Source organism: Echinops telfairi, unplaced genomic scaffold, assembly GCF_000313985.2.
Source record: "Echinops telfairi isolate 266 unplaced genomic scaffold, ASM31398v2 ScPeMD7_4225;HRSCAF=4972, whole genome shotgun sequence".
Taxonomy (NCBI): Eukaryota; Metazoa; Chordata; class Mammalia; order Afrosoricida; family Tenrecidae; genus Echinops; species Echinops telfairi.
Window position 1 is genome coordinate 12,457,727 of NW_022108124.1, and position 26,480 is coordinate 12,484,206.

At 54.1% G+C, this 26,480-nt stretch overlaps 2 protein-coding genes across 2 annotated transcripts in view; both read left to right on the top strand.

The window, feature by feature from the left end:
• Positions 1 to 4,061, top strand: part of SLC22A13 (solute carrier family 22 member 13) — a 27,223-nt gene extending 23,162 nt beyond the window's left edge. The window contains exon 11 of the mRNA XM_045295103.1: positions 4,043 to 4,061. The gene's annotated coding sequence lies outside the window, so the exon portion shown is untranslated. The remainder of the gene's footprint in view (positions 1 to 4,042) is intronic.
• Positions 4,062 to 4,063: 2 nt separating this feature from the next.
• Positions 4,064 to 15,533, top strand: SLC22A14 (solute carrier family 22 member 14). Its single transcript, XM_045294989.1, has 10 exons — positions 4,064 to 4,453; positions 5,333 to 5,436; positions 5,559 to 5,713; positions 6,447 to 6,615; positions 11,203 to 11,323; positions 11,610 to 11,707; positions 11,907 to 12,121; positions 13,574 to 13,682; positions 14,349 to 14,555; positions 15,322 to 15,533. Exons 1-10 carry the CDS (start codon positions 4,064 to 4,066, stop codon positions 15,518 to 15,520), a joined length of 1,767 nt encoding a protein of 588 aa, XP_045150924.1. The 3' UTR covers positions 15,521 to 15,533.
• Positions 15,534 to 26,480: the final 10,947 nt, after the last annotated feature.

Here is a 26,480-nt window from a genome sequence, read left to right on the forward strand (position 1 = left end):
ACTCACTGCCTCATCCTCTCACTGCCTCACTCACTCACTGCCTCACTCACTCACTGCCTCATCCTCTCACTGCCTCACTCACTCACTGCCTCACTGTCTCATTCACTGACTCACTGTCTCACTCACTGTCTCATTCACTCCCTGTCTCACTCTCTCACTACCTCATCCTCTCACTGCCTCGCTCACTCACTGCCTCGCTGTCACTGCCTCGCTCACTCACTGCCTCACTCACTCACTGACTCACTCACTCACTGACTCACTCACTCACTGCCTCGCTCACTCACTGTCTCACTCACTGCCTCGCTCACTCACTGCCTCACTCACTCACTGCCTCATTCACTCACCCACTCACTCACTGCCTCAATCTCTCACTCACTGTCTCACTCACTCCCTGAATCACTCACTCACTGCCTCACTCTCACTCTCTCACTCACTGTCTCACTCTCTCACTCACTGTCTCACTCTCACTCACTCCCTGTCTCACTCTCTCACTGTCTCACTCAGTGACTCAGTCTCACTTGGTGACTTAGTCTCACTAGCAAAAGAAAAATAAAAATAATCGATATCTTGGTTAAGGTTTTATAAGGTTTCCGACACATTGAAAGAGGTACACTGATATATTATGATATTGGGGTTGGCTGTTTCTCCTGTGGGTTCTACCCATTGTTGTTTTAAATATCCAAAGGCATATTAGGTGCATATACACATACATAGGACAAATTATTTGGTGTGTGATGTGTACCCATCTTTAATCTTTAGACAGTGAATCTCTCTTCCGAGTGACGCTTTGTCTTAAACCTATTTTACGGTAGTCACAGCATTCTTTCCATCGCTTGCCTCATAAAACTCCTTCCTTCCTTTGACTCTCAGCGCGCCTGGGTCCTTAATGTTAAGTGTCTCCTTACCTGGTGACCAAATGTCATTCAAATCAAAATATCGTTGCCAGAGAAAGGAAACACTATGAATTTATACCAGGACAATAGGCCTGGGGAAACTAGAAAATATTGGTCACCCTAGGAGTCCTGGTGGCTTTGTGGTTATGTGTTGGGCTGCTAACTACAAGGTCAGCAGTTCAAATACACTGGCCGCTCAGAGGGAGACAGATGAGGCTTTCTACTACCATAAAGCGTTACAGTCTTGGAAAAACCACAGGAGTTCTACCCTGTCCTATAGGGTCACTGTGAGTCAGAATCAACTGAATGGCAGTGAGTTTAATTTTTTTGGTATTGGTCACCCTATTTTAAAAAAATTGTATTAGTTTTAAAAATACTGAAATCAAGGCATCCCTGTTTTTTAACTAGAGATTAGCAGTAAAACTAGATTCATTTCTCCCACCATGATTACTCTAACCCACTTTTCCTCTGCGTGTGTGTGTGTTTTCCTTCTTCCCTCTCTCTGACGTTTCCTGAATTGAAGCATTTTTTTTCTTTCCCTTTGGCCTACTCTCTCCCCACTAATGTTCTCTGTTACGATGGCCGCGGTTACGGTGAAAACGGTACCATGCGAGTGTGGCTTGCACGGGGTTATACCGCCGCTCCTGACACCGGAAACCACAGAAAGACTTGCGACTTCTTCCGCTCCTTGTTCCCCCACCTGATTTACATACCACGATGATGGCTGTTCATCGTGTCATCTCTCTCCTTTTTCCTCCAAATTCTGCAAATGAGACACTTGCATGATTGGACCCACATACACATTTGAACTTGCTGACAGGTTGACGGCCCCGCTTGCTCCTTGTTGCATGTCAAGCTGTCTTCTGAGGGAATGTTCCTGCTCAGTGATGAGAAATGCCAGGAGCACAGGTCTCTCGAAGAGAAAGAGGAGGCTTCTACGCCCAGAGAGAGTTCCATCCTTGGAAACCCTGGGGTCGCTAGGCGTCACAAGCAGCTCGATGGCAGTGGGTTGCTTGCTGGCAGGCGTCCTCAATTTTTCGGTAACTGTGCCTGCCTGGGTTTTGCTGCTTTAACCATTCTAGGTTAGGTGTGGCTGTCAACATTTCCAGGATGCTCTCCACTTCCTCTAGTCTGCCTCCGTGCTGCCGTTCGTCAATCAGTGACCTGTCTTCTCCCGCCCTGCTTCTCGAGTTCTTTTCTTTGATTTCCAGTCTTCTGCAGCTCCATCACAATGTGTCTCGCCATGGTTCCTTCTTAATAGTCTTTTGGGGGGTCGTGTTTTCTGAATGTAAGGCTTTGTGGTTTCCACATGTTGCTGTACTCTTGCAATGTTGCTCTGAGGGGGAAAGACAGGGCTTTCTCCTCCCGTGAAGAGTTACCCAGTCTGGGGAACCCCCGGGGGGCAGTTCCACCCTGCCTACTAGGTTCCTCATGAGTCAGAATGGAATTGATGGCAGTGAATTTTCTGGGTGAGAGATTTTTGGGGGGAGGGGGCGGTGAGAGATTTCCGGCCTCGGGGAAGCCAAGGCAGCGTTCTGCTCCGTCGTGTTGGGTTGTTTCAAGTTGGGATCAACTTGATGGCAGTGATTTGGAGTTTGAGTTTAGTGTTTCCACGTCAACCATTGCCATTCTCACTTTTGCAAGTTCAGTGCCTTCCTGAATAGTGTCTGGTTGTAAGTTCATCGTGGAAAGCACGCGTTTTCTACCTTTGAACAGGCTCATGAGAGAGCTGTTCTGTAATCGTCTCTGCATTGTTCACCCTCGGCGGTTGCGTCTGTCTTGTCTTGCTTCTGTGGCCTCTCGGAGTGGCCCGCCTCCTCGTGGGGTTGATAGCGTTGCTTTGCATTCCATGGGAGAGTTCCTCGAGAGTTCCCTTCTGGGGAGTGTGGCTTCTCTGGCTCACCCCAACCCGTGACCTTCTTGACCTTGCTGAGGATTCTGGCACAAAAGAGAGCTCTAGGCTTCCTTTGCCCACCTACTGCAGTTCCACGGTAATATCTGTACACTCGGTATTTCCACCCCACCTGCCTTTCCAATTTGGCTGCGTGCTCACCCACGACTGTGGTACATTCCAGCAGTCTGCGCTCCCCGCCTCTGTGGCCAAGGCTGCTTCCAGCCACCCAACCCCTGGGCCCCAGCTCCTGGCCACTCCAGAGAGATCTTTTGGGTTTGTTTTTTGAACGTAGTATCTCTGGAAACATCTCGTGTGTGTGTGTGTGTGTGTGTGTGTGTGTACACACGCGCGCGCGCCTGTGTGATGTTTTAGTTGTAGCACATTTGCAGGAGAGTCCCTTGTGTCAGTCTGGGTGAACTAGAGAAATGAATTCATAGACACTCAGATGTGTAAGAGAGAACTTTATATCAAAGAGCAATTGTACATTAAGAAAACATCCAAGCCCAGTCCAGATCAAATCCATAAGTCCGATATTACCCTATATGTTGATACTAGTCCATAAATTCCTCTGCAGACTCACGTAGCATATGCAATGATGCCGAATGCAGGCCAGTGGGTGAAAAGTCTTGTAGATCCAGTGGTAATGGAAGCATCTCAGCACTGACGTGGGTCTCCACGTGGCTCCTTCAGCTGCAGGGCTCTGGCTCCATCAGCATAGCTCCAAATGGCTGGTCAACAGGAATGTCTCGCAGGTTGTGTGTGTATCTGGCCTCCAGTGAGCTATTTATCTCCTTTGCGCCTCCAAATGAGGTCATCAAGCTACGACCTGATTGACAGGCTAGACTCCACCCTCCCTCAAGTTGACAGATGATGTAACTGCCACATTCCTCAAAACTTGAGTCACTCACAACAAAAGTACAGTGCTTTCAAAATATTTTTTTTTAAACCTTCAATGCATTCAGAAGACAGGGGTCAGTGGGTCAATAAAGGGCAAGTGATGCTAGCCAAGAAACACCTGAACCAGAGAAGGGACCTACAGAGATCACCCAGATTGAAATTGGGGTTGTTCCACATCAGAGAAGCTAGTGATTGGTCAGTGGCTGCCTCGCTGACCTCTGACACTTAGGGGGTGTTGTCGGCAGAGATTGAGCCGCCTCCTTCCTGCGAACACATTACAACAGGAATCAGCCTTCAGGTAAAGCCATGTGAATCCCAGTATTCTTCCCAGAGCCTGAATTCCCTTTCCTGATCTCAGGATATGCTGCTGCAAGGCATGATGGACGGCACCTACGTCAAGGACAAGTTTGTGGGCATCCTCCATGCCGTGGGGGGGTTTGGAAACTTCCAGCGGAGGCTGGTTGCCCTCACCTTCATCCCCAACATGATGTCGGCCTTCTTCATGGTTGCTGATACCTTTGTGTTTGCGGCCCAGAAGGCCTACTGCAACACCAGCTGGATTCTGACCGTGGGCCCCAACTTGTCCGAGGCTGAGCAGCTGAACCTGACCCTGCCCCGGGAGCCCAACGGCAGCTTCCTGACGTGTCTCCAGTACTCACCGGTGGACTGGGATCTGGACTCCATCACCCAATTCGGCCTCAACCACACAGAGATCTGCTACAATGGATGGATCTACCCTGAGTCCAAGAAACGACTGGTGACAGAAGAGGTGGGCCTTGTTCGGAGTTGTCTGTAGCTACCCACATGCCCCCCAACCCACCCACCCAGCATGTGAGGAAACCGAGGCCTGGAAGCCATTGGCCCCGGGTCACCCTGAAGAGGGGACCCAGTGTCAGGGCAGAAACCCAGCAGACGGGCTTCCCTAGACAGGACACTAGAGGGATTTGGGTGGAGGGGTGAGTGCTGGGATACAGGGCCGTCATCTGCCTGGGGAAGTGCTACCCCAGGGCTGCACACTCTGAACTCCCAGCAGGCAGAGAGCCGGGAAAGAAGCACTTCTACCTGACACCTCTCACAGGTGTTCTCAGCCTGAGCTGCAAATTGGGCCCCTCTACAAAGCCCCAAACCAAACCCAGAGGCATGGGGTTGATGCCAGCTCATAGCAACCCTCTAGGGTGGAGCAGTTCTGCTCGACGGGATTTCCCAGGCTGTCACTCTTTGTGGGAGCCGACTGATGCGGCTTCCTCTGCGCAGTGACTTGATGCTGGCCTTGCAGCTAAGCCAGCATGCCAGGCAGGGTCCAGCACAGCCGCTGGGTCAGCTCGGGCCCTCCACACACCAGCTGTGCCGCTTGATTCTCTAGGCTGGGCCCTAGAGCCTGTGCAGAGGGGACAGTCCTCAACCCCCCATGGCCTGTGCCTCTGGGCTGTCTCTCCAGGTCTAGCCCCTGGGCCAGCCAAGTGCAGATTCAGATGCAGAGGTAGCGGTGGGCACCTGCTGCACACACCCAGTGTCCTGACCCCCCTGGGTCCCAGGCCCCTTCTCTTTAAAGGCCTCCCCACCGGAGGTGGGGACTATCACCTTCTCTGGATGCAGACTGCTGACCTCGGCTGCAGGCCGGTGGCCAATCCCTGGGTCTCACCCACAGTTTGACCTGGTGTGTGGCCAAGAACCTCCCAGGGTATTGGTACTGGCGGTGTACATGGCGGGCCTCCTGCTGGGATCTATTACCTTCGGGCTCCTGTGTGACAGGTGAGTCGCCTAGACATTGAGGGTTGGGGAGGGGCCCTCCAGGACCCTGCCAGGAGAACCTCGGAGGTTGCTGGGGGGGGGGGGGGCGCTGTGTCTGGTGCAGCTTCTCCCTGTGCCTGCAGACTGGGCCGCTACTGCACCAGCCTCCTGTCGCTGCTGGGGCTGCTGGTCTTCGGCTTCGGCACAGCCTTCGTGAACAGCCTGAATGTCTACCTGTTCTTCCGCTTCGGAGCCTGCCAGGCCGTGGCTGGCTACACCATCAGCAGCTTGTCTTTAAGTGAAGTCCAGCCGCCTGGGGCGGCCCCGTTATCAGTGGGAGTGGGGTGTGTACCCCCGGGGACAGAGTGGGCGGCCCAGAAAGGCATTGAACTTCCCCTCTGGGCTGCCTGGATGTGTCGGGTCCATCCCACCCCCTCCCTTCTCCTCTGCACGGCCTCACACACACAGCATTCAAGCCCCCAATTCTGGGGCTTTCCCAGAGGGGCTGCTCTGTGCTTTCCACACGTGTGTCCTTCCACCCACACCCCTCTGCTCAGTGGGCACACTTTTCTTATTCCTTCCTGGAGAAGGCTGCTTGCACCTCCCAAATGTTAGCAGCTTGCTCGGCTACGAGGGAAGGCCTGTGTCAGGCAGGGTTGGAGCTGTCACCCCTGGCCCCCTGCCCCAATCTGCCTGAGTGCCCCTGGAGGGAAATGGGGTCTTCACAGGTGTGGACAGTGACCCTGCCTTGGGCCTGTCCCAGACCATGTTGGGGTCCTATGGACAGAGCCAGGCCTTCTCTGAGAGGCTCCCAGCCAGGCCGACCAGATGAAGCCTTCTAACCCACTCGGTGGTTGAGATGTTGGCGTGTGTCCCTGAAGCTGCAAAGCCCCTCTGGCTGGCTTCGAGGGTCTGGCACCGAGGATGAGCAGGCAGGAGATCCTTTCTCAGGCTGAGCTGCCCAGAACAGGCCTGAGACAGACCCCAGGCCCCCCGGGCTGACTGTGGGGTTCTCCTCCTGATCCCCGCAGTCACGGAGTGGCTGGTGAGCGAGCACCGGGTCCGGGTGGTCATCCTGTCGCACTGCTGTTTCGCTGTGGGCCTCTTGTTCCTATCTGCCCTGGCCTACAGCCTCCCACACTGGCGGCTGCTGTTTCTGGTGGGCGGAGTGCCCGCCTTCTCCTTCATTCCCTACATCTGGTAAGCAGGATGGAGGCTGATGGGCTGGGGGCGAGGGGGGGGGGGAGGGCCCTGGGAGCTGAGAGAGTGGGTGAGTGTGCCCCGGGGAGAAAGGGCAGGTGGAGGAGGTGAGAGCTCAGAACTTCTGTCATTCCAGAGACACCCTCCTCAGACATCAGCTGGCAGTGGGGGAGGCGAGGTCCAAGAGGGAACGGTCAGGTGGAAGGCAAGAAAGAGACGCAGGGGAAAGTGCTTTTGCCCTTAGTGGCAACTCCTGGCTTTCAGTGACGTTGGTGGGCTAGTAGACAGTTGAAGAGGGACTCTAGGCCCCGAGGCAGGGATGTCATTCAGGAGGTGTCACCAGACAGGGCCAAGGTGGGCCCGGAGAAGGTGCTGATCGGTAGGGGACCTGAGACAGAGTGGGTGAAAGAGAACCTGATGCTCTTGTCTGGTTAGAAGTTGCGCATGGGATCAGGAGAGGCCAGAGCTGTGGAGGACCCTGCAGGAAGCAGGAGTTAGAAGACGGGTGGATGGTACTGCTAGCTGTGGACAGGTGGGGAAAGGAGGCTGAGCCAGGAGAGAGGAGTAGATGGTGGATCTTGAAACTATATTCCATCTTTCCAACCTTAAATGATGCCCTGCTAACCCCATGAGATAGGGCAGGGAGAGGAAAATGAGGCTTCAGAGAGACTCAGTCACACGGTGCTGCCCACGGTGCTAGAAACTCAGCCAGCCTGTCTGGCCCAGAGCCTGGTGCCGTTACCCCTGCCTGCAGTGGTGGCCGTCATGCACAGCATGGATTATGAGTGGTGGGACCTCCAGCTACAAGTGACGATGTGGGGGTGGGGGAGGGAACATGTAGAGACCAGGCCTTGTGGTCCTTGAGGTGCCCAAATGAGTGTGGACCTCCATCATGCCAAATGGCACCGCTTAGTCATTGCTGGGAATCAGCTTTAAGACTCGGCCACAAAAGAGTTGTATGAATGTAATAGATGCATATGGCCAGCAGTCAAGTCATGCCAAGTGGCCGGTGATGAACAGTAGGTCTCTCCCACCAACCCAGCCCCAGTTCCTGTCCCAGAAGCCATTGCAATGCACTCTGACCTCTGTCTTGCAACCGGAACATACAGTTGTCGAGGGGCGGAACTCACCGGGTGCATTTTTCTTCCCTGCCACTTGAGGGTATCTTGAGCAGGTCTCCTCTCTTCCCAGTCTTTGGAAGTCCTAAGAGTAAGTCTAGTTTGGGTCATTAAGACTGACTCCCAGGCATGAAAAACTCCAGCTTGGCCCAATTTAAAACGTCAGCCTTACATCCACTTCACAGCTTCCCCGTGCCCAGGGCCCATCTAGACCCGATCTAGACCCTGGGCAGAGCATGGGGCCATCAGAAAAGAGAGGCAATGGCCTTGGGCACCAGACACAGCTGTGGCCTACCTGACAGCGCCCTCTGTGGGGACAGACGTGCAAGTGCCCGTTCCCTCAGCAGCCCTGCCCACCTGAGGCACCTGAGGGCTCTCTGGCTAACCTTTTTCTGACCTTCACCCGGCCATTGCCCTTGGTCATTTACCCCACCGTGCAAAGGCCTTCTCAGCCTAGCCTTCAGTACTGCAAGGTCCACTTGGCTAAACAACAACAACAACAACAACAAAAATCCCTCAGCATCCAAATGTGGTCTCCTTACCGCCTTCCCCCAACTCCCATCCAGCCACCACGGGCTGCTCCCATACCACCCCCAGCCCTCATCAGGCCCAAGTGAGAGAGGACACCAGGCTCCGGGTTACAGTTCGGGAGACACATGAGGCCTCTTCTGCAAACTCTCTTACTGTCTGGAAAAGTCTGGAAAACTCTGGCTAGCTATCAAATCAGTCATGAGCTCCAGCTGACCTCCTTAAAGGCGGTCTCAGAGGTGGCATGAGCCTCCCCACGTAAGGCTTGATTATTGAGAGCAAGGTGGGGAAGGAACGTGAGTGAAGACCCTCAACCTTCCAAGAACTGGAGAATTGATGTTGAAGAAGCATTGGGCTGCTAGCTCCAGATGGACACTTGAAGGCCACCAGTGGCTCTGTAGGGGGAAGATGGGGCTGTCTGCTCTGGTAAAGCCGTACAGCCTCGGAAACCCTCGCTAGGGTGGCTAGGAACCGGGATGGATTCGATGGCAGTGGGTTCTAGAAGCTGGGAGAGGTGGCCCTTGAGCTGTCTTCCTGGGATTTTGCGGATGCTGTTATTAATTCTCCTCTGAATGTGGTAAGGCTTGGTTAGAAGGTGTGGTTCTCACGCATTGTCACCAGCTTGGGTACTTTAGCGGAAATTCCAGGACATTAAAAAGCAAGGCCAAACCAAGTTCGATGACACCGCTAGCCCTATGCCTTGATTGGATGTGACTGGTTCTCAGCAGCATTGGGCTCCGGTGTGGCGCATGTGAATTCACAGAGCCTTCCCAAAGGGGCAAGGCTTTGCCTTCCTTTTGCCTCCTCGTCTCCTCCTGTGCCCTTGGCTATTCTCTGTGTCCTCTGAGGGAAAGTGCGTTGGTTTGGGACTCTCTTCTTGGGGGAGGGCTTCTTCACTACCTCATGATCTCTTCTGTAAGGTGACCAGATGTCTGGCTTTTGGCGGGACAGTCCCGATTTTTAACAATTTGTCCCGTGTCCCACGGCGTTTTAAAACGTCCTGATTTTTGGAAAGAATGCATGACAAGCTAGGGTATAGGGTTTTCGGCTGCCATGTGGCTCTTTCGCCAGGATATGAGTTTTATCAAGGGTGTCCCGCTTTACCGATGTTAAAATCTGGTCACCTTACTCTACTGGTCCTTTCGTATTGAGAAGAGTGGGAAAGGAAGAAGGGAAGAAGCCAAGAGGGGCCAGGGAGTAGCTGCCTGCTTGCCTGCCTGCCTGCCTGCCTATGGGGCCATCCTGCAGGGTAGAGCTTCTCAGACAGTAGCCGGCATTCCCTGCCAGCCTTGGAAATACTGATGGCTGGGCCCCACCCCCAGAGTTTCTTACCCCCAGAGTTTCCAGTGGGACCTGAGAATAGGTAATTCTAGCAAATGCCTAGGGGATGCCGATGCTGCTGGTCCACTTTGAAAAACTAGTTTGGGTGACTCAATATGGAGTGGTCCCCAAAGCCAGGGAGATGCCATGTCAGGCTGACTCCCCCCTGGCGGGGACGGAGGCAGAAGATTTTACATCTTTATAGGACTTGCACTCATTTCCTCTGGGGTTAGCCTGAGCCCTTGTCCGGGGCTCCCTTCTCTCACTAGGTGTTCTCTGAATACTGGGGTACTTGGTGAGGGGTGGTGTTCTGCCTAGTTCCACACACCTCCCTCTGCAGACTGAGCTCAGTCAGTAGGGCCCTCCGCCCCTCCTGGGCTGCCATGCCTTGTGCCCACTCTCTCTCACCCACTCTCTCTGCCCTTGGGAGTTCATACCCTCCTCCGAGGATGGCGGCAGCTGGACATTGCCAACGGTTAAGCTCAAACCAATAAACCAAGCCAAAAGATTTGTGGTTCCAACCCACACAGAGACACCTTGGGAGGGGAGCCTGTCCATCTGCCTCCTGCCTCCTGCCTCCCAGGGGTCACCCCTTGAAAACCCAAAGGAGCGGTTCCGTTCTGCACACAAGCCGGAATCCGCCTGAGGGCCACTAGGCTCAGTCTGTGAGCGGACATGGGGTCAGTCCCCCAGCCCCACCGTGTGGAGAAGCCCAACATGGCAACTGTCCCTGGGAGCATTGGGCAGCCTCAGAGGGGAAATGGGTCGAGGCTTGTAGGTTCTGGAGGAGCCGGGGCACGGCAGGGCAGGCAGGGCAAGGAAAGAGGTTGTCTCCAGTGTCTTACATCCCACATATGTTTGTGGGACCAGTCCCAAAGTCCCAGCCCAGCCAGGGAAGGTGATGCAAGATCAACAGGGTGGAGGGGGTGCTGTCGCCTGTCTGACTAGGGGCCCCAGACTCTGTGACCATGGGCAAATTTGTCCTTCCTGCTGTGAAAGACACGAGGTCTGAGGCTGGGAAGGAGTCCAGAGACTGTGCGTGCGAGGTGCCAGGTATAGTTACTGGTAGAAGTCACTCGTCCATGTCCATCTGTGTGGATGATGACTGGCCTAGAAGGGCTGTCCCTCCTCGTCCTTCTGGGACCAAAGGCGGGGCGGGATGTGGCAGGGCAGGAGAGGGCACAGCGAGGAGACTTCTGTTCACCTTCCATTTATCTGGGCAGGGTCCGGGGTCAGATCTAGGATCTACCCCCACCCCCACACTCCCCCAAATGGGGAGACAGAGGAGCCAGGACATGCCAACTGTGAGAAGTGGGTTCCCAGAGAAAGTGTGGGCATGGAAGATGGGGCCCTCAGGACGCCTGGGCTGGTGAGAGTGTGTCCCGAAACAGGAGGAGCAGGTTCTTAGAGCTGATGCTGGAGTGGCAGAGGCTGGGGGACTGGGGGGTGTCTGGGAGGGGGGCTTGGGTAGAAGGCTATGGGAGCCTTCAAAGCCCCCAAGGTCTGGGTCGTTTCCTACTGAAGCAGGTGGGCCACAGAGGAGGCTGGGGTGGGGCCAAGCTGAGTCCCTTCCTGGGAGCATCCAGGAAGTTGTAGATGCCAGAGGGGGTGGGTCACGCAGGATCCTCCCAGAGTCCCCACGGTGGCTGTTGCTGAGAGGGAAGGTGGAAGAGGCCAAGCAGGTACTGTCCTACGCAGCTTCCTTGAACAAGCAGATCATTCCTTTCAGCATGCTCAGAAAGGTAAGAGGCTTCAGGCACAGAGTGGAACTGAGGGCAGTGGGCTGCGGCAGGGGCTCCCCTTCCCTCCTCATCCTTTTGAGGGGAACCCAGTCTGGGGGGGGTGTCCTGGTCCATTTCTGGTGGAGAAGAGGAATGGCACAATGAAATGGTGCCAGGGGAAGGCCAGAAGCCAGGCCGGCGCTGTGGGAGGCAGGTGGACTTCCAGGGCCCTGGAGGTGGTGGTGGTGGGGAGCTGAGCAAGCTGGGGTCTCGACTCCACCATTGGCCAGTCCTACCTGTCCTGTATCTGCAGCTGCCGAACAAGCAGGTGACTAAGACGTCTGTCCTGGACTTGTGTAGCAACAGGTACATCTGCCAGGTGATCTTGGTAATGAGCATCATATGGTAAGTGCTCAGGTCCAGCCAGACAGGTGGTGGGGAGTCAGGCTGCCCGGGGAGTGAGGAGCAGGAGCCTGGGTGAGGGCTGTTGGGTCCCAGCTTGGCCGAGGGACCACACCTGCTGTCTGCCTCTGCTCCTTGCCCCATGTGTATGTGCACGCATGTGCGTGTATGCGTGCATGCATGTGTCTTGGCTCTGTTCTAGGTTTACCATCAGCTACAGCTATTTAACACTGAATCTCAAGGTGGGGGATTTTGGCCTGAACCCCTATGCCAGACTCATAGTCTCCAGCCTCTTAGAGGTCCCTGTCCGGCTGTGCTGCATCCTGCTCCTGGAGCTGATTGGCAGGAAGTGGACCCTGGCAATAACACTGCTCTTCGGCTCCCTGATGTGCTTGCTTAGCCTTCTCATCTCCCAAGGTACACCCCACCCTTTCCTGCCCAGCCTATCTCCTCCTTGGGCCCTCCACCCACCCCCAATGTACCTCACCTGGCCCAGCAGGTGGGCACACCTGAGAACCAGCCTCCTGCCTCCACACCCTGCCCACAATGGGGTAGGTGGCTCTTGGAAACAGGCTCCATGCTTGGGCACACAGAAGCCAGTGAGAGGCAGTTCATTCCGAATCACAGTGGCCCTATAGGATGGGGTAGAAGTGCCCCTGTGGGTGCCTGAGACTATAATCTTGGCAGGAGCAGAAAGGCTCATCTTTTTTCCCCTTGAGGCGGCTGGTGGTTTTGAACTGCTGGCCTTGAGGTTAGCAGCCCCACTTGTAACCCACTATAGGCACCTCCAGGCCTATCCAGTTCTTGCATGGGCCTTCGATTTCCCAATCTTGGAGCCTTGGTGGGAGGAGGAACTGGGGCAGGGCTGGCAATGGTCTTGGGCGTTTCCTGAGCCAGTGGACATGGGCCAGACCACAGAGCTGGGGCGTGGCGAGTCCAGGGTTTGGGCATGGAAAGGTCACTGTCCACTCACCCAGGACCGCTGGCTGCAAGTGCCCTCTTGCTGTGTCCAGGACAGCCTCAGGCTCCCTCCTTTCACTGGACACGGTGCTTGGATGTGTCCTGATGGGCCCTTCCCTTGGTGGGCAGTGTTGATTGGCAGTTGCGGAAAAGAACTTTATGGTGAAAAGTGGGTCTTTGGGTGTGAACCAGGTAGAAATCGTGTGCACACGTGTGTCAAACATGGGAGAGAACCTGGAAATGGAATCCCCAAAGATAAGCTAGAGCTCTGATTTCCTTCCCAGGGCTCGAGCAGGGGTGGGCGTGGAGCAGGATAGGGAGGAACTGCAGCCCTAGCCCTCAGCTGTAGAACAGCTTCGCCCAGGTGCTGGCTCTCTCCTTCAACACTGGTGTCCAGATGCTCACAGCTGAGCTAGTTCTACAAGGATGTAGTTCCTCCAGGCTCAGCTGCCCCTGCCTACCCCACCCCGCATGAAGGGGAGAATTAGGAGCAAGGAGCCCCGGCCCAGGAGACACAGGGTTGGCTTGCCCTGTGGGCCTGGAAGCTGAGTAGATCCCCAAGGAGGGAGCGGGCAGGTGGGGAAAGCTATGGCTGGGGGAGGATTTGCCTGAGAAGAGGGACTGAGGTTGCAGAGGGCTACGTCCAGCCTGGTGGGTCGGTGGATGTGAGGCCACTCCTGCTGACCAGCCCTCCTGCTGCACATGGGCTAATTCAGGGCCTGGCTGGGCCTCTGGCAGACTGACCCTCCTCTGGCCAAACGGCTGAGTCTTACGGACCAGGGGCTGGGGTAGTCATCCAAATGCCTTCTGGGAAGGGTTGAGGGCGTGTCCATGGGCAGGCTTCTTCTACTTAGCCTGAGGGGGTCGATGGTGGGCCCCCTCTCAGGTGACCATGTTGGCTGGCCACAGAGTTGAAATTCATGGTGCTCTCGATAATCCTGCTGGGAGAGGTCAGCCTGGCCAACTCGGTCACCCTGGTCTTCAACTACACTGCCGAACTCCTGCCTACCACACTCAGGTGCTGGGCTGGGGGTGAGCGGGGCTGGCCGGGGCCTGGGAAGGGACGAGAGATAGCACCCTTAGAGAAGCAGCTGAAAGCCGTCCTGTGAGTTTGGTTGGTGCAGACCCTGGACTTAATTAAGCCCTTTACATCTCTCTGTCCTCGCCTGACCCAAACACCTTTCCACCTTCAAGTCCACTCTGCCTCGTAGTGACCCCCAGGGTGCCCCTGAGCAAGTCCGAAAGGGGACAGCCCTTGCTCAAGGGCAGATTTGCAAATGGCAGGGCTAGGGTGTGTCCCAGGTGGGCTGACCCATCAGTCCTGCCTGTGCAGACTCCGGAAAGGGCTTGGGCCCTTCTGAGCTCAGACCCCGTCACCTCAGAAGCCTTTAGGGATGTCAGCAGTGTCCCCAAGGGGCCTGGTGGCCTTGTCCATATCTCCTTTCTCACGCCCACCCAAACTCGATCTGACTCCATCTGACTCCTCCCACTCTCGATCCCCTGTCCACCCCAACCCCACCCCTAAGACAAAGACTCAGAAGAAATCATCATTCCCCAAATGGAATTGATGGGGTACAAAACTCCCCAGAATTGTGCCTAGAGAAGGAGTGAGGGAGGAGGCTGACGGGTGGGAGCCTGCCCTCTCCTGGGAGGCGGCCCAGACAAGCCCCACTTCCCCTTGCAGGGCCACAGGTTTGGGGGTCCTGTCTCTGCCCTTGATGATTGGTGCTGTCTTAGCCCTGATGGCCCTGCTCGTCAGACAGAGATTAGCCCTCCTGCCCATCTTACTCTCCTTTTCCTTGGCGTCTCTGGCCATGTACCTCTGCTGCCTACTGCCGGAGCTGCAGGACGGGTTGTTCTCGGACAAGGAGCACGTGCCCGAGCTGCTAAGGTGTGTGTGCAGGGCCCAGTGGCGCCCCAAGCCCTATCCAGGCAGAGGAGGTCGGGCACTGTGCGCCCCTGGGCTCCCCAGAGAAGGCAACCCAGTGGTGATTCTCCTAGCTGTCCGGATGTCTGCCTGCCTAAGCTGGGTCTTCTTCTGTCCTCTCCCCCAACTAGAAAGTCGCAAGCTGCCTTTCTTGGCTGGGCCCCTAGTGGTGTTAGCTCCCGGATGTAGCAGTGGGACCCTGGCCTGCCTCCCTTCCCAGAGCCGAAAGGCCAGCTCTGAACCAGCTGTCCGGTGCCTCTCCTCTCCTGTCTGAACACCCAGCTCCCCTGAGAGGATCAGGTATCCAGTCAAGAGGCCCAGTGGGGACATTTAGGAACGAGAGCCAGCCGGCCCCTCCATGGACACTGCCTACCTCTGGCATCCTAAGCATCCTCTAGAGGAGGCTTGGGGCTTGGTAGACTCATCCCTAGCGGGACAGGGGCCAACAGACCTCATAGTGTGTAGAGTCCGTTGGCAGACTATCTGGCACGTAGCAAGTGCCCCGATATTGTTAGTGAGGAAGATGGCAGCCGGAACCAAAGGCCATGGAAGGGTCTGGCCAAGTGTGGGAGACAGACTAGGTCTAATTCCGAAAAGCGAGGTTCCTTGCGGGCCATGGAGAAGCTCGGCTGAGACGTCCAGGAGTCAGGGGGACCGACCCCACCTCTTGGGGGCTGTGGGGCCACTCCCGGACTGCGAGGATCTCAGAGAGAGAGACTGCTCTCCTCAGCTTACAGAAAGACATTAACCTGGAGTCGTGCGTCGACCCTGCCAATGTCCTCACGGAAGATTCATCCTCGGAGGATGTGAGTGAGGAGGCAGCGAAGAACGCCATTCTCAATGCCAGGCCTCTGAAGGTGAGGCCAGAGGCCTTCAGCACCCTGCCGAAGCAGCCCATAGACAAGGCAGGGAACGCACCCAACAACTGAGGGCCGGCATGCACCCCCCTGCCCGCTGCCGCTCCCCCCAAGCTCCTCAGACGGCCCCCTTTTGGGGGCAGGGGGGAGCGAGACTGTGGCATGTTCCAATAAAGGCCCTGTGTGGCCCTTAAGATGCATCATGTCACAATGCGCCGTGTCCGGAGAACCCGGTGACCCTCGCCTATGAGGAAGGTGGGCCAGACAGGCCGGCTGGGCTCCTTGTGTCCTCAGGTAAGACCCGGGGAGTCAGAGGTGTCCGGGAAGGGCTGGCACGGGCCCGGCAGGATTGGACCACCAGGCAGACTGTCCCACTTGACAGGCTCCCCACTTCATCACGGTGTGTTGCAGGCCCCCCAGTTTAGAGGGCAGCTCTGGTCTCACGCCAGAGCTTCAGTGAGAAAGAGGACTCAGGAGAGAGCCCGCTGTCAGGGAGCACTCCGGGTCCCCAGGGGCAGGGTGGAGCACCACAAAGCAGAGAGCAGTCACTCCGGGGCCCAGCATACCGCTTGGGGCACATTCCCCAGGTGCTCACCCAACACTAACCCCACCACCCGCTGTCAAGTCGACCCTCACCCACTGGGAGGGAAATGGTGACACGCAGCTTCCTGGTGACTGATTTCTCAGAAGTCGATGGCCAGGCCTGTCGTCGAAGGCTTCAGAGAAGCCCTGGTGATGTGGAGAGTTCCATGGTGGCCTGCTAACAGCAGGGTCAGCAGTTTGAAACCAACAGCCACTCCTTGGGAGAAAGATGAGGCTTTCTACTCCCATAAAGAGTTGCAGTCTTGGAAACCCACAGGCGCAGTTGCACCCTGGCAAGGTCTTTATGAATCAACTGGACGATAGTAAGTGAATTCACTCAGTGTTTCCTAAAGGGGGCTCCACCGACCCCTATGGGATGCTGGAACTATCCACAGAGGCTGCAAACACAGCTTAATTACACTTTATCTCCATTGTGGGTTATCGTATAAAAGTTGTTCATTGCAGGGGATGCTCTGAGTAATTTTTCTTTTTTTTTTTTCCTGAAGCGTGAGTGGGGAATAAACTTATTTATTCCCAAATAAATTTGGGAAACTGTGATTTAACTGCAAGGGGTAGCCAGGAACACCTGGGGTGCTTTCAGGGGTTCTATCCTCCTCCTCCCTGTCCAGGGAGGCCTGTCTAAGCTGCAGAGAACAAGAGTACACCCGAGATGTGGCTGAAGCCTAAAACCCAACCCACTGCCAGCCAGTCAATGGAGACTCAGCAACCCCCCGGCACAGGTAGAACCAGTCACTCCTCTGGCCTCCTGGAGACCCACAGGGGCAGTCCTGTCCTGTGCTGGAAGGGTGCCGTGGGTCAGCATCGACTCGAGCAAGGGCAGTGGGTTTGGTTTTGATCACAGCTGCATGCGGCCCCATCGTGTAAACCACTGGCCCGGTGTGGCGACCACGTACGAGGATGGGGCTGATCCACAGTGAGATGTGCGCTAACGGTAAAAAGACACTCTGGGTGTTGAGAACATGGTGCCCACGAGAAGCACCTTTGTATTCTGCGTATTGGTGACACGTAGAAATAAGATCTTGAAGATACCGAGTTAATAAGCATGTTTTCACTGGCTGTTTGAGACTTCTTGAAATGTGGTTGTCAGAGTGGAGAGGTCTGAGGGGCTGGCCCCGATTCCAGCTATGTGGACACCAGCCCCTCCCCCCAGAAGAATGGATTTCAGAGGACGGCACGGAATCTGCAGCTCCGGGAGAGGGACATAACTGATCGGAGCACACGGGAGCAGATGAAAGGGGAGGAGGAGAGAGTGGAGCACATCCTGGCCCACCAAGCCTTAAGTAAGATATTCCCATTCAGAGCAGCCAATCCACAGAAAAGACCATATGGCCGGCCCCCCTATGAGACATGGTATCCCTCACTGACCCATAGCCCTACAGGGGACAACACTGGAGACATTGTGGGAATTGCACCCGATCTGATCCCACCACACCGAGGCAAAACACTAAAGGGGTGCAACAGAACAGCAAGGGAACGGAGTGGCGAAGTCCCCAGGGAATGCCAAAGGTGGACTTGGGGGCCAGGGCTTGGTGCCCCAACAGACTGGACTGGAAAACACTCCTAAAGGCCAACAAACAGTCCTTGAACTGAAAAAAAAAAAAAAAGAAAGAAATGTGGTTGTCCGATATTTGGAAATGGCCCACGTGGTCTGCATTTGTGGCTGAAGTATTTCTAAGAGACACACTCAGCCAGCCCCTCCCTCTATTGCTCTCACACATACTCTTACCGCACAGCTTTGTGTAATTCTTTGTGTAAATATCCAAACTGCATGGAATTACATATTGGTTATAAATGTTCTTCCCTACAGCTCTGAGGCCCGTATACTACAAGAGTGTGGATCACAGATGTCAGAAGAGGGTCACCTTGTGTGCAAAGATACTGTGTTAGTCTGGGTTAACTAGAGAAACAAATTCATAGACATTCACATGCGTATAAGAAACAACTTTATATAAAAGAGCAGTTGAATACTGAGAAAACACCCCAGCCCGGTCCAGATCAAGTCCATATGTCCAATATTAGCCCATATGTCCAATACTAGTCCATAAATTCCTCTTCAGGCTCACTCAAAACATGAAATGATGCCGAATGCAGGAAGATCACAGGCCAGTGGGTAGGAGGTCTTGTGGATCCAGTGGCAGTGGAAGCATCTCAGCGCTGGCAGAGGTCTCCACCTGGCTTCTCCAGCTCCAGGGCTCTAGCGTAGCTCCATGTGTCTTGTCAGCGGGAAGACAACCAGAGAGTGTGTCTGGGCTCCAGGGAGGAAGACAGGAGTGCCCAGAATCCTCAGGAGAAGGACATGCCCACACAGAGGCCTCATTGCCTGTGGCCTGATTGACAGGCTAGGCTTCACCCCTCCGCAAGTTGAGAGGAGATTATGTAACTGCCACAGATACAGATAAGCAATCCCCCCAAGGGGAGATCCTACCCCTGTGCCTGGGAATCTCTGTGGCTCTCACCCCAGGGTCATGGATGACGTAGTGTGGCAGTTGGATGATTTCTGTCAACTGGATACTCAAGGCTAGGGGTGGACTCAAACCTGTCAATCAAGTGGTAGCTTGATGCCACCTCCTTGGGGGTGGGGGTTTGTGTATAAGAGTGAGGATCTCTGGAAACTGCTCTCTCCCCCCCCCCCCTTTACCCTCTTGCTTGCTGGGGCTCTGCTGCTGACCCTGAGAGCTGTCAGCACCTTGCCACGTTTCCACCAACTTTGGATCCACATAACTCTGCCCCCCATGGCCTGTGGTCTTCCTGCTTTCTCATTCACCATGGTGCATCACTGGCATGGGCTATGTGTCAGAGAAACAAATTCATAGACACTCACGTGTATAGGAAAGAGCTTTATCCCTATAATGCCTGAAGTTTTAATTTCAGGAAATTTTTTTTGTTTTTATTCTTTAATAGTTATCAATCTATATATATTAATATATAATTTAATCAAATGTTACGAAAACATCACACTCAGCACTATAGGGTTAAATACAAGAGCAATTGGATATGGAGAAAACATTCCAGCCCAGTCTAGTCCAAGCCCATAAGTCCTTTATTAGCCCATATGTCCAATACCAATCTATAAAATCCTCTTCAGACTCACGAAACACATGCAATGATGCTGAATGCAGGACAATCAGAAGTCAGTGGGTAGAAAGTCTTTGGATCCAGTGGCGTCGTAAGCGTCTCAGCGCTGGCAGGGGTCTCCACGTGGCTCCTCCAGCTCCCAGGGCACGGGGTCTGTCAGCATAGTGCCATGTGTGTTGTCTCTCACGGAGTGAGTACAAAGAGAGTGTCTCCTGCCTCCAAGGAGGAAATACAGGAATTCCCAGAATCCTCAGGGGAAGGCCATGCCCACAGAGAGGCCTCATTGGTGATACAATAATTGACAGGCTAGACTCCACCCTTTCCCTTGTAATCCTCTCAAATTGACATGAGATTATATAACTACCACATAGGGAATGTATTAAAGCAGCTTCTCATACTTGCCTGTGGATCTGGGTGGGAGGGCAGCAAACACCTTCTTCGCCATCGTAAATTAACGTGGTTCTTCAAGCAGATTTGTCAGTCCAAACTCTTGTCATTCTGCGGAACCTTTAACAAGGAGGCTGGCTCTTTTCCTATCTCCAGCTCCAAATTAAATCCCAGGCAAAGGAGCTGGCTTCTCCCCCACCGCCCAAGGAAAAAACCAAGGAGGTTTGAAGACAAACACAAAGACCACCCAAATGAGAACACGCAAAGGCTGTCTGTTCAGATGCTCTGGTAGCAAGGGAGTTAGTCACCATTACCTGCATTTGGCTGAGGCCCGAAGGCAGGCAGGGGTGAGGAAAGCTCTGCGGAGGGACAAGGGGAAGGCTACATCGGGTCCCCATGGGTTGAAGCCAACTTGATGACAACTGATCTCCGGTGTGCCCTGACTGGAGGTTGTGGGTGCGGGGTAGCCGTGGGCAAACTAGAAGTGGGCCATCCTGAGTGACTGCTTTAGGGAGTATCTTTCACTCTCTCTCTCTGATTCTGAGATGGAAGCAGGGACAAAACAGAGGTGTACTGGGCGCACTGACCCCCTCCCAGGAGTCCTGCTCTGGGTCAATTGCTGTGGAGGTTGTGGTTTGGCTCCTGCGACCGTTTTGTGGGTCAGAATCCTATTGCCTTCAATGCCCTGGCCAAAGTCTGCTTGTGTTGTCAGCCCCCAAGACCCCCCCTCTGCCCCGCCCTACCACAGTGTTCTTTACAGATGTGCCAAGTGAGAAAAGGGTCCCACACTGCAAGGCGCAGCGCAGAGACCCTGGAAGGGGTTACAAAACTTGGCTGAGAAGTGTTATGAGCTCAGCATTAAATAAAGGCATTGACCCGTCTCAGAAAAGTTCTTGGACCACGCAAGGTGAGAAGAGAGGACTTCAGCCAAGCACTGGAATAGGGGGGTGTGAAAATCAAAGGGCAGGTGTGGCTGTGCCCCGTGACCCATCACGCTTGCTCCCCTCCGATCCCCGGCCTGTCGGCATGGAGTCTGCAAGGCCTGTTGATTCTTCCACCACGCCCCTCGCCTCTGACCCATTCTTCTGTTTTAGTGGCTGATGTCCAAGTTCATGTTGCCCCCACCTGTCACTGCCGCAGCTTCTAGGTCCCCACTCCCCCCACCCCCACCGCCACCCTCTGTTCTCTCTCCATCCTGAATTCACTCTCCAATCAGCAGCCAGACGGATCTTTCAAGCACCCATCTGAACCCCATCACCACAACCCAAAATCAAACCGGAATCTAATCCAACCTGGAGACATACAATCCTCACTTGTCAAGAAGGATGGAGCTGTGGGCCTCTGAAACTACCCACAGAGGCGCTGCATGCTGCAAAGTCATATAAGAAAGCCAGCAGTGACTGGGGACGTCATGCAGTACACAGACACAGCCTTCAGTGCACATACATACACGCGCACACACACAGGGTTTTCAGGCAAACCTTTGGCACGGGTCAGACGAAAGGGTTGGGGTTCGTGTTTTGCCCAAGGTAGGTGCCTAGATGCAAATATGGATGACTGCCTGAGGGTCAGGGGTCAAAGGAGGGCTTTGAAAAACTCCACTGGACATTTATCAGAATAGGGGGAAACTTTATATTGGGTCGATAGGAGTCAGGATTGATTTGAGGATAGTGCGTCCCTACTCAAAACAAACAAACACACCCCTCAACTCACTTCTATCAGAGTGACAAAGGGCAGAGTAGAGTTGCCCTGTGGGTTTTCAAGACTGTCACTCTTTACATGAATAGAAAGCCTCTTTTTTTCTTCCATGGGGTGGCTTGTGAGTTCAACGCAACGTGCTGACCTGGCATCACGGGGGCGGGGGTGGGGGGGGTGGGGGTGGGGGACGACTTCCCCAGGACTCCCTCCAGGAAGGTGAGAATTCCCCCATGTAACCACCACTGTCCTCCTTGTGGCAACCCAGGACCACGAAGTGCCTCACTGTCCTCTTAATGAAGGAGTTGGGGCCGTCTGGTGTAATACATAGTTATGTCCTAACAACAAAAAGAATGATCTCCATAGATCATTTTGTAACCAGAGTTAGTGACTCGTGTGCGCTGGGCACTGCATGACGTCTCAGATCCTGGAATTGGCAACGGTCACCCTTGATCCTGTTTCACCTTGACTTTCAAGCAATCCCTCACTGCCCTCGAGGCCATTCTGATCCATAGTGACCCTCTACAACAGGGTAGAATTGTGCCGTGGGTTTCTGAGACTGTCACTCTTTTTGGGTGTAGGTAGCCCTGTCTTTCTCCCATGGAGTAGCTGGTGGCTTTGAACTGCTGACCTTGCAGTTCGCAGCCCAAAGCATAACCACTCCACTACCAGGGCGCTTTGATTTTCAAGCAGTGCCTGTGACTGCTGAAAACTCAGCATTGAAGTGACAGGGCCGTTGCATGACCTCCTATTGCAACCGTGAGCTGCCTCAAGTCAATGGCTCTCATGGTGTCTGGCAGGTTCCAGTATCCCTGTTTCTCTAAAAGGCTAGGCACACCCTGCAGCACCCCGATGGTTTCCCTGCAGCTTAGAGAGTGCACTGGCCCACTGTTTGGGGGCCATGTACACACATGACACTCAATGGCAGTGAGTTTGTGTTTGTTTGTTTGGGGTCTATCTACCATCCTCAGAGTGGCCGCATCCCTGCCTTTACTTGGGGCCAGCATGTGGGGGCAGAAGGGCCATGTGCCAGTCCCACACCTCAACCTTCAGATGCCCCACACATTTTCAATTCCCCTCTTGCCCAATAAAAGACCATGACTTTAAAACCACGGAGCTTGGGGTGGATTTGTCACACATCGATAGTTAATGAGTACATTCTCTCAGCTAGAAAATTGGGCATGACCTTTGATACCTCCCTGTCCGCGCCATGTGGAATCCAAAACTCCCTAAATCAGTAACCACTTGCTATTGCATGCCTGAGCAGAACTGTGCTCCATAGGTTGTGTGATTGTTTTTTTTTTTTTCTGGAAGTATACCCCCAGCCTTTTCTTCCCAGGTGCTGCTAGGCAGACTCAGACCCTCAAACTTTTATCATCCAAGCCCATCCCCTGTTTGCACCACCCAGGGAGCCTCGCTGTCCGGCCTGGGCGCTCCTGAATCGACTCTCTGTGCAGTAGAACAAAACACTGCGTGACCCCGGGCCACTCACTACTGTTGTCATGTTTGAGCCACGGTGGTGGTCCCTGGGTCAGCCATCTCATGGAGGGGCCTCTTCTGTGTTCTTTTTGGCTCTCTGACCCTCTATGAGTGTTCAATAGTCTTCACCAACACCGTCATCCTTCGGGCTCCTACCAAGAAGGAAGAAAAAAAAGACTGCTGCCATCTAGTGGACTGTGACTCTCTGAGACAGGAGGGCTCTTCTCTTGTTCCTTAGGGCGTCCGAGATGAAGCATTGTTAAGGGGACAGCCAGCATCATCTTTCCCCTGTGGAGCAGGCTGGTGGGTTTGAACCGCCAACCTTGCTGTCAGCAGCCCGAGGCTTCATCCACAGCACCACCAGAGCTTCCTGACGGCTCCTTGCAGTCGCAGAAACCCAGAAGGGGGCAGTCTGACACGGTCCTTTGAGCTTGTTATGGGTCAGGGTGAACTCCACGGCCTAAGTTAGTTTGATTTGGTTTGGTTTGAGAGCTTCTAGATTATGGGGGAAGCCAGCCTCCCCGCCCCCCCCCCAACTAATCACGGGCTCTGTAGGCTCAGTTGTACGGTTAAAAAATATATAGAGATTATAATAAAGTCATAGAGAGATAGGACAGAGAGAGAGAGTAAAATAAAGAAATCAGACACATTTCATGGTAGCGTGCTCACCTCCTGGATGGCGATGATCTCACCAGCCAGGTTCACACACAGCGTGGGCAGAGAGGTCAGGAAGATTCTTTTTAAAATTTCTGATGAAGGCCCATATATACATAAGTGGGCGTGATTACAGGTAACCACACATGTCACAGTAAGGGGCTATTCAATAGGGGGCATAAGCATGGCAGGAAGGGGATGGTCTAGGGGTATATGTGACAAGATGGGCAGACCCCAGATTCAATATGGCAGCCTAACCTTGAGTGGGCTTGACCTCTCTGGGTTCTCCTTCAGGGGAACAATCTACTATCCTTACTAAAAGGGAATGGGTCCTACTTAGGGTGGGACAGACTGTACAGTCTGATTGCTCTAGATGACTGACAACCCCCAGGGAGAATAACCTCTGATCTACTTTTGTTGACCTCCTAGTGTATAGTCATTTACCATGTGTAGCAAGCAGCTAGGTTTGGCATATATTTGGGGTAGACAACTTGGGAGAAATCCTTCTGTATCCCACACTAGATGTCTCATGAATCCGGCACCTTCTCTCCCTCTCTCCACCTCTAACTCAAGGCTCCATCTTTTCTTAGGCCTCCTAAAACCATGCTGGGCCTGATTTTTTCTCCCCGCCCATTTTCCTGATTTTTCCTCCCCACCCATTTTCCTGATTTTTTTCCTCCCCACTCGTTTTCCTGATTTTCCTCCCCACCCTTTCCCACCCAGCATTGTGAGAGGCCATTCTAATGCTGCAAATCTGAGCCCCTGAGCTCTGCAAGGAGTCTTCCTTGGCCACAGGCTGTGCTTCAGGGAGGCCCTGGATAAACAGGGAAGCCTTCCTGGGGCCAATGAACAGCCTGGCTATTAAGGAGATGTCTTCACAGTAGTTGCTGCGGTGTCCCCACAAGCCCAGGATAGGGGTTTCCTTAATAGGTTCTATATGGAGAGCTAGGTTCCAGCTCAGGGCATGATAAGAAGCAGCATCAATAGAGACCAGCCTCAGGGCCTGGGGATCCCAGCCAGACAGCACTGCCCCAACGGCTCCCAGAACACCCTCTTCTACTGAAGGTGCCTTTTCAGGGTGTGGGGAGGAGAGGGCAGGAGCAGGAGAGGCACTCCACCGCTTGGAAACAAGATTTCTGCCTTCATTCCTTGATAATGACTGAGTAGTAGGTTATACATTGGGCTGCTAACAGCAAGGTCAGCAGTTCGAAACCATCAGCCGCTCTCCAGAGAAAACGATGAGGCTTTCTACTCCTAAAAGTCTTGGACACCCACAAGGGCGGTTCTCCTCGGTCCAACAGGGTCCCTATGAGTTGGGGTGGGCTCAATGGCAGTGAGTGAGCGCCAGAGGCAAAGGGGCTCTCCGACCTCCTGGTGGGTCACACTGAAGGGAGGGGCTGCAGGTCAAAAGAAAGAATGGGTCACGAGAATGAGGACAATTCCACAGCCCATGGAGAAGGACACATCTGAACAAGGCAAGGCTCCCGATGAGGCAACCTGGAAAGGAGCCAGGGACCATGGCCTTCAGGAGCCATTTGTAAATGCCCCAGGCTGCCCCGTGCTGCTCTCTGCCACCCTTGATGTTTACCAGTTAAACATGCAGAATCTGGATGTGGCCTCCCTGGATTAGGACTCAGCTCTGCCAGTGATCTTGGAACCTTGAGCTAAGGTAACTCACTCTTATGTCTTCATTTCTCCTTCTGTATACGGAGGATGATAACGGACAGAAACTTCTATTTTTTTTTCTTTTTATTTTTATTTTTTTAATTTTTTTTTCCAGAAATTTCTAAATGAACTCCTACGGGAAGAAGTCAGAGCAGCCATGATCTTGGGGGTTAGACTGTGAAGGCTCACGAGGAAGACTTCTGGGACGCTGGAAAGGAAGGTTCTAGTCTTGACCTCAGTAGTGTCGCCACTATGTGTACGTGTGCAGACAAAGCCTTTGAGCACCTACAGTGTGTGCACCTTACCCACTCCACTGAATTTCACACCTCACGTGCGAATGTCAAAAACGGAGATGACAACACCTACCTCTCGCATCCCTGTGGAGATGGAATGTGTTCCAAAGTCAGTCGCATCACGACTCCCCCCATGCCCAGCGTGGACTATTATCATAGTGGGCGGTACTCGCTGGTGGGACAGTGTGTGTTGTTGTGTGTGTGGGGGGGAGGGCACACACTTTGACAACTTGTTCCAGCAACAAGGCTCTTGTCTGAACCCGATGTACCTCACAGCTCACCAGTGGAGGGGAGCGAGGTCATCTGACTCTGGCAGTCATGGGAGAAAAGCCCTTGGTCAAGTGCTGAGTCAACAAGCAGGCTACCCCCATGGAATGAGGGGGCGTGAAGGCGTTCCACGCCAGGGAAATGGCTGGAGTCCTTAGTGCAGTGGTTCTCAACCTTCCTAATGCCACCACCCTTTAATACAGTTTCTCATGTGTGGTGACCCCCAACCATAAAATTATTTTCGTTGCTATTTTATCACTGTCTTTTTGCTACTGTGATGAATCGGGCGACCCCTGTGAAAGGGTCGGTCAACCACCAAAGGGGTCGTGACCCACAGGTTGAGAACCACTGCCTTAGTGGGTCTCTTTCTGGTTGTCCTCTTCTTTCCCCCACATCTGGTGCACACCAAACCATCAACACCAGCTGACCACAAGTGGGAACAAGCAAACCCCACTTCATTTGGGACATGTGGTAGTCTGCTGTTTAATACCGAGGGAACATGTGGCTCCTGTCAGCGCTGGGAAACCACCACTCAGATACTGGGTCAGTAAAGGGCATGTCGGAGCCCAATCTTTAGACACATTTCTGAAGTAACCACTATGGGTGGGCCAGCTGCTCCAGGGCCCTAGAGTCAGCCATGGAGGTATGCCCTGGAGGGGCAGGCAAGGACAGGGTCAGCTTCAGGGGGCTTGAAACCTCTGGTCCAGGCGTCCGGGAGGGGAGCCGACTGCGCTGGCAGAAGGCCTGTGCAGCGGCAGACATGGGTGGCAGGAGGCGAGGGGTGGGTGAGGGCGTCAGGCGTCCATGCGTGCACAGGTGCAAAGCCCCAAGGCCCTGAAGCTGTCCAAGCGCCCGCGCCCGCGCGCCCAGCAGGCGGCGCCAGAGCACAAGCCGGGCCTCGTGACTCGGGTCCC

Coding starts and splice junctions, on each gene's coding strand:
- SLC22A14 (XM_045294989.1), top strand. CDS start 4,064: ATGGACGGCACCTACGTCAAGGACAAGTTTGTGGGCATCCTCCATGCC. Junction 12,122..13,573: donor TAGCCTTCTCATCTCCCAAG/GTACACCCCACC, acceptor GGCTGGCCACAG/AGTTGAAATTCATGGTGCTC. Junction 14,556..15,321: donor CACGTGCCCGAGCTGCTAAG/GTGTGTGTGCAG, acceptor TGCTCTCCTCAG/CTTACAGAAAGACATTAACC.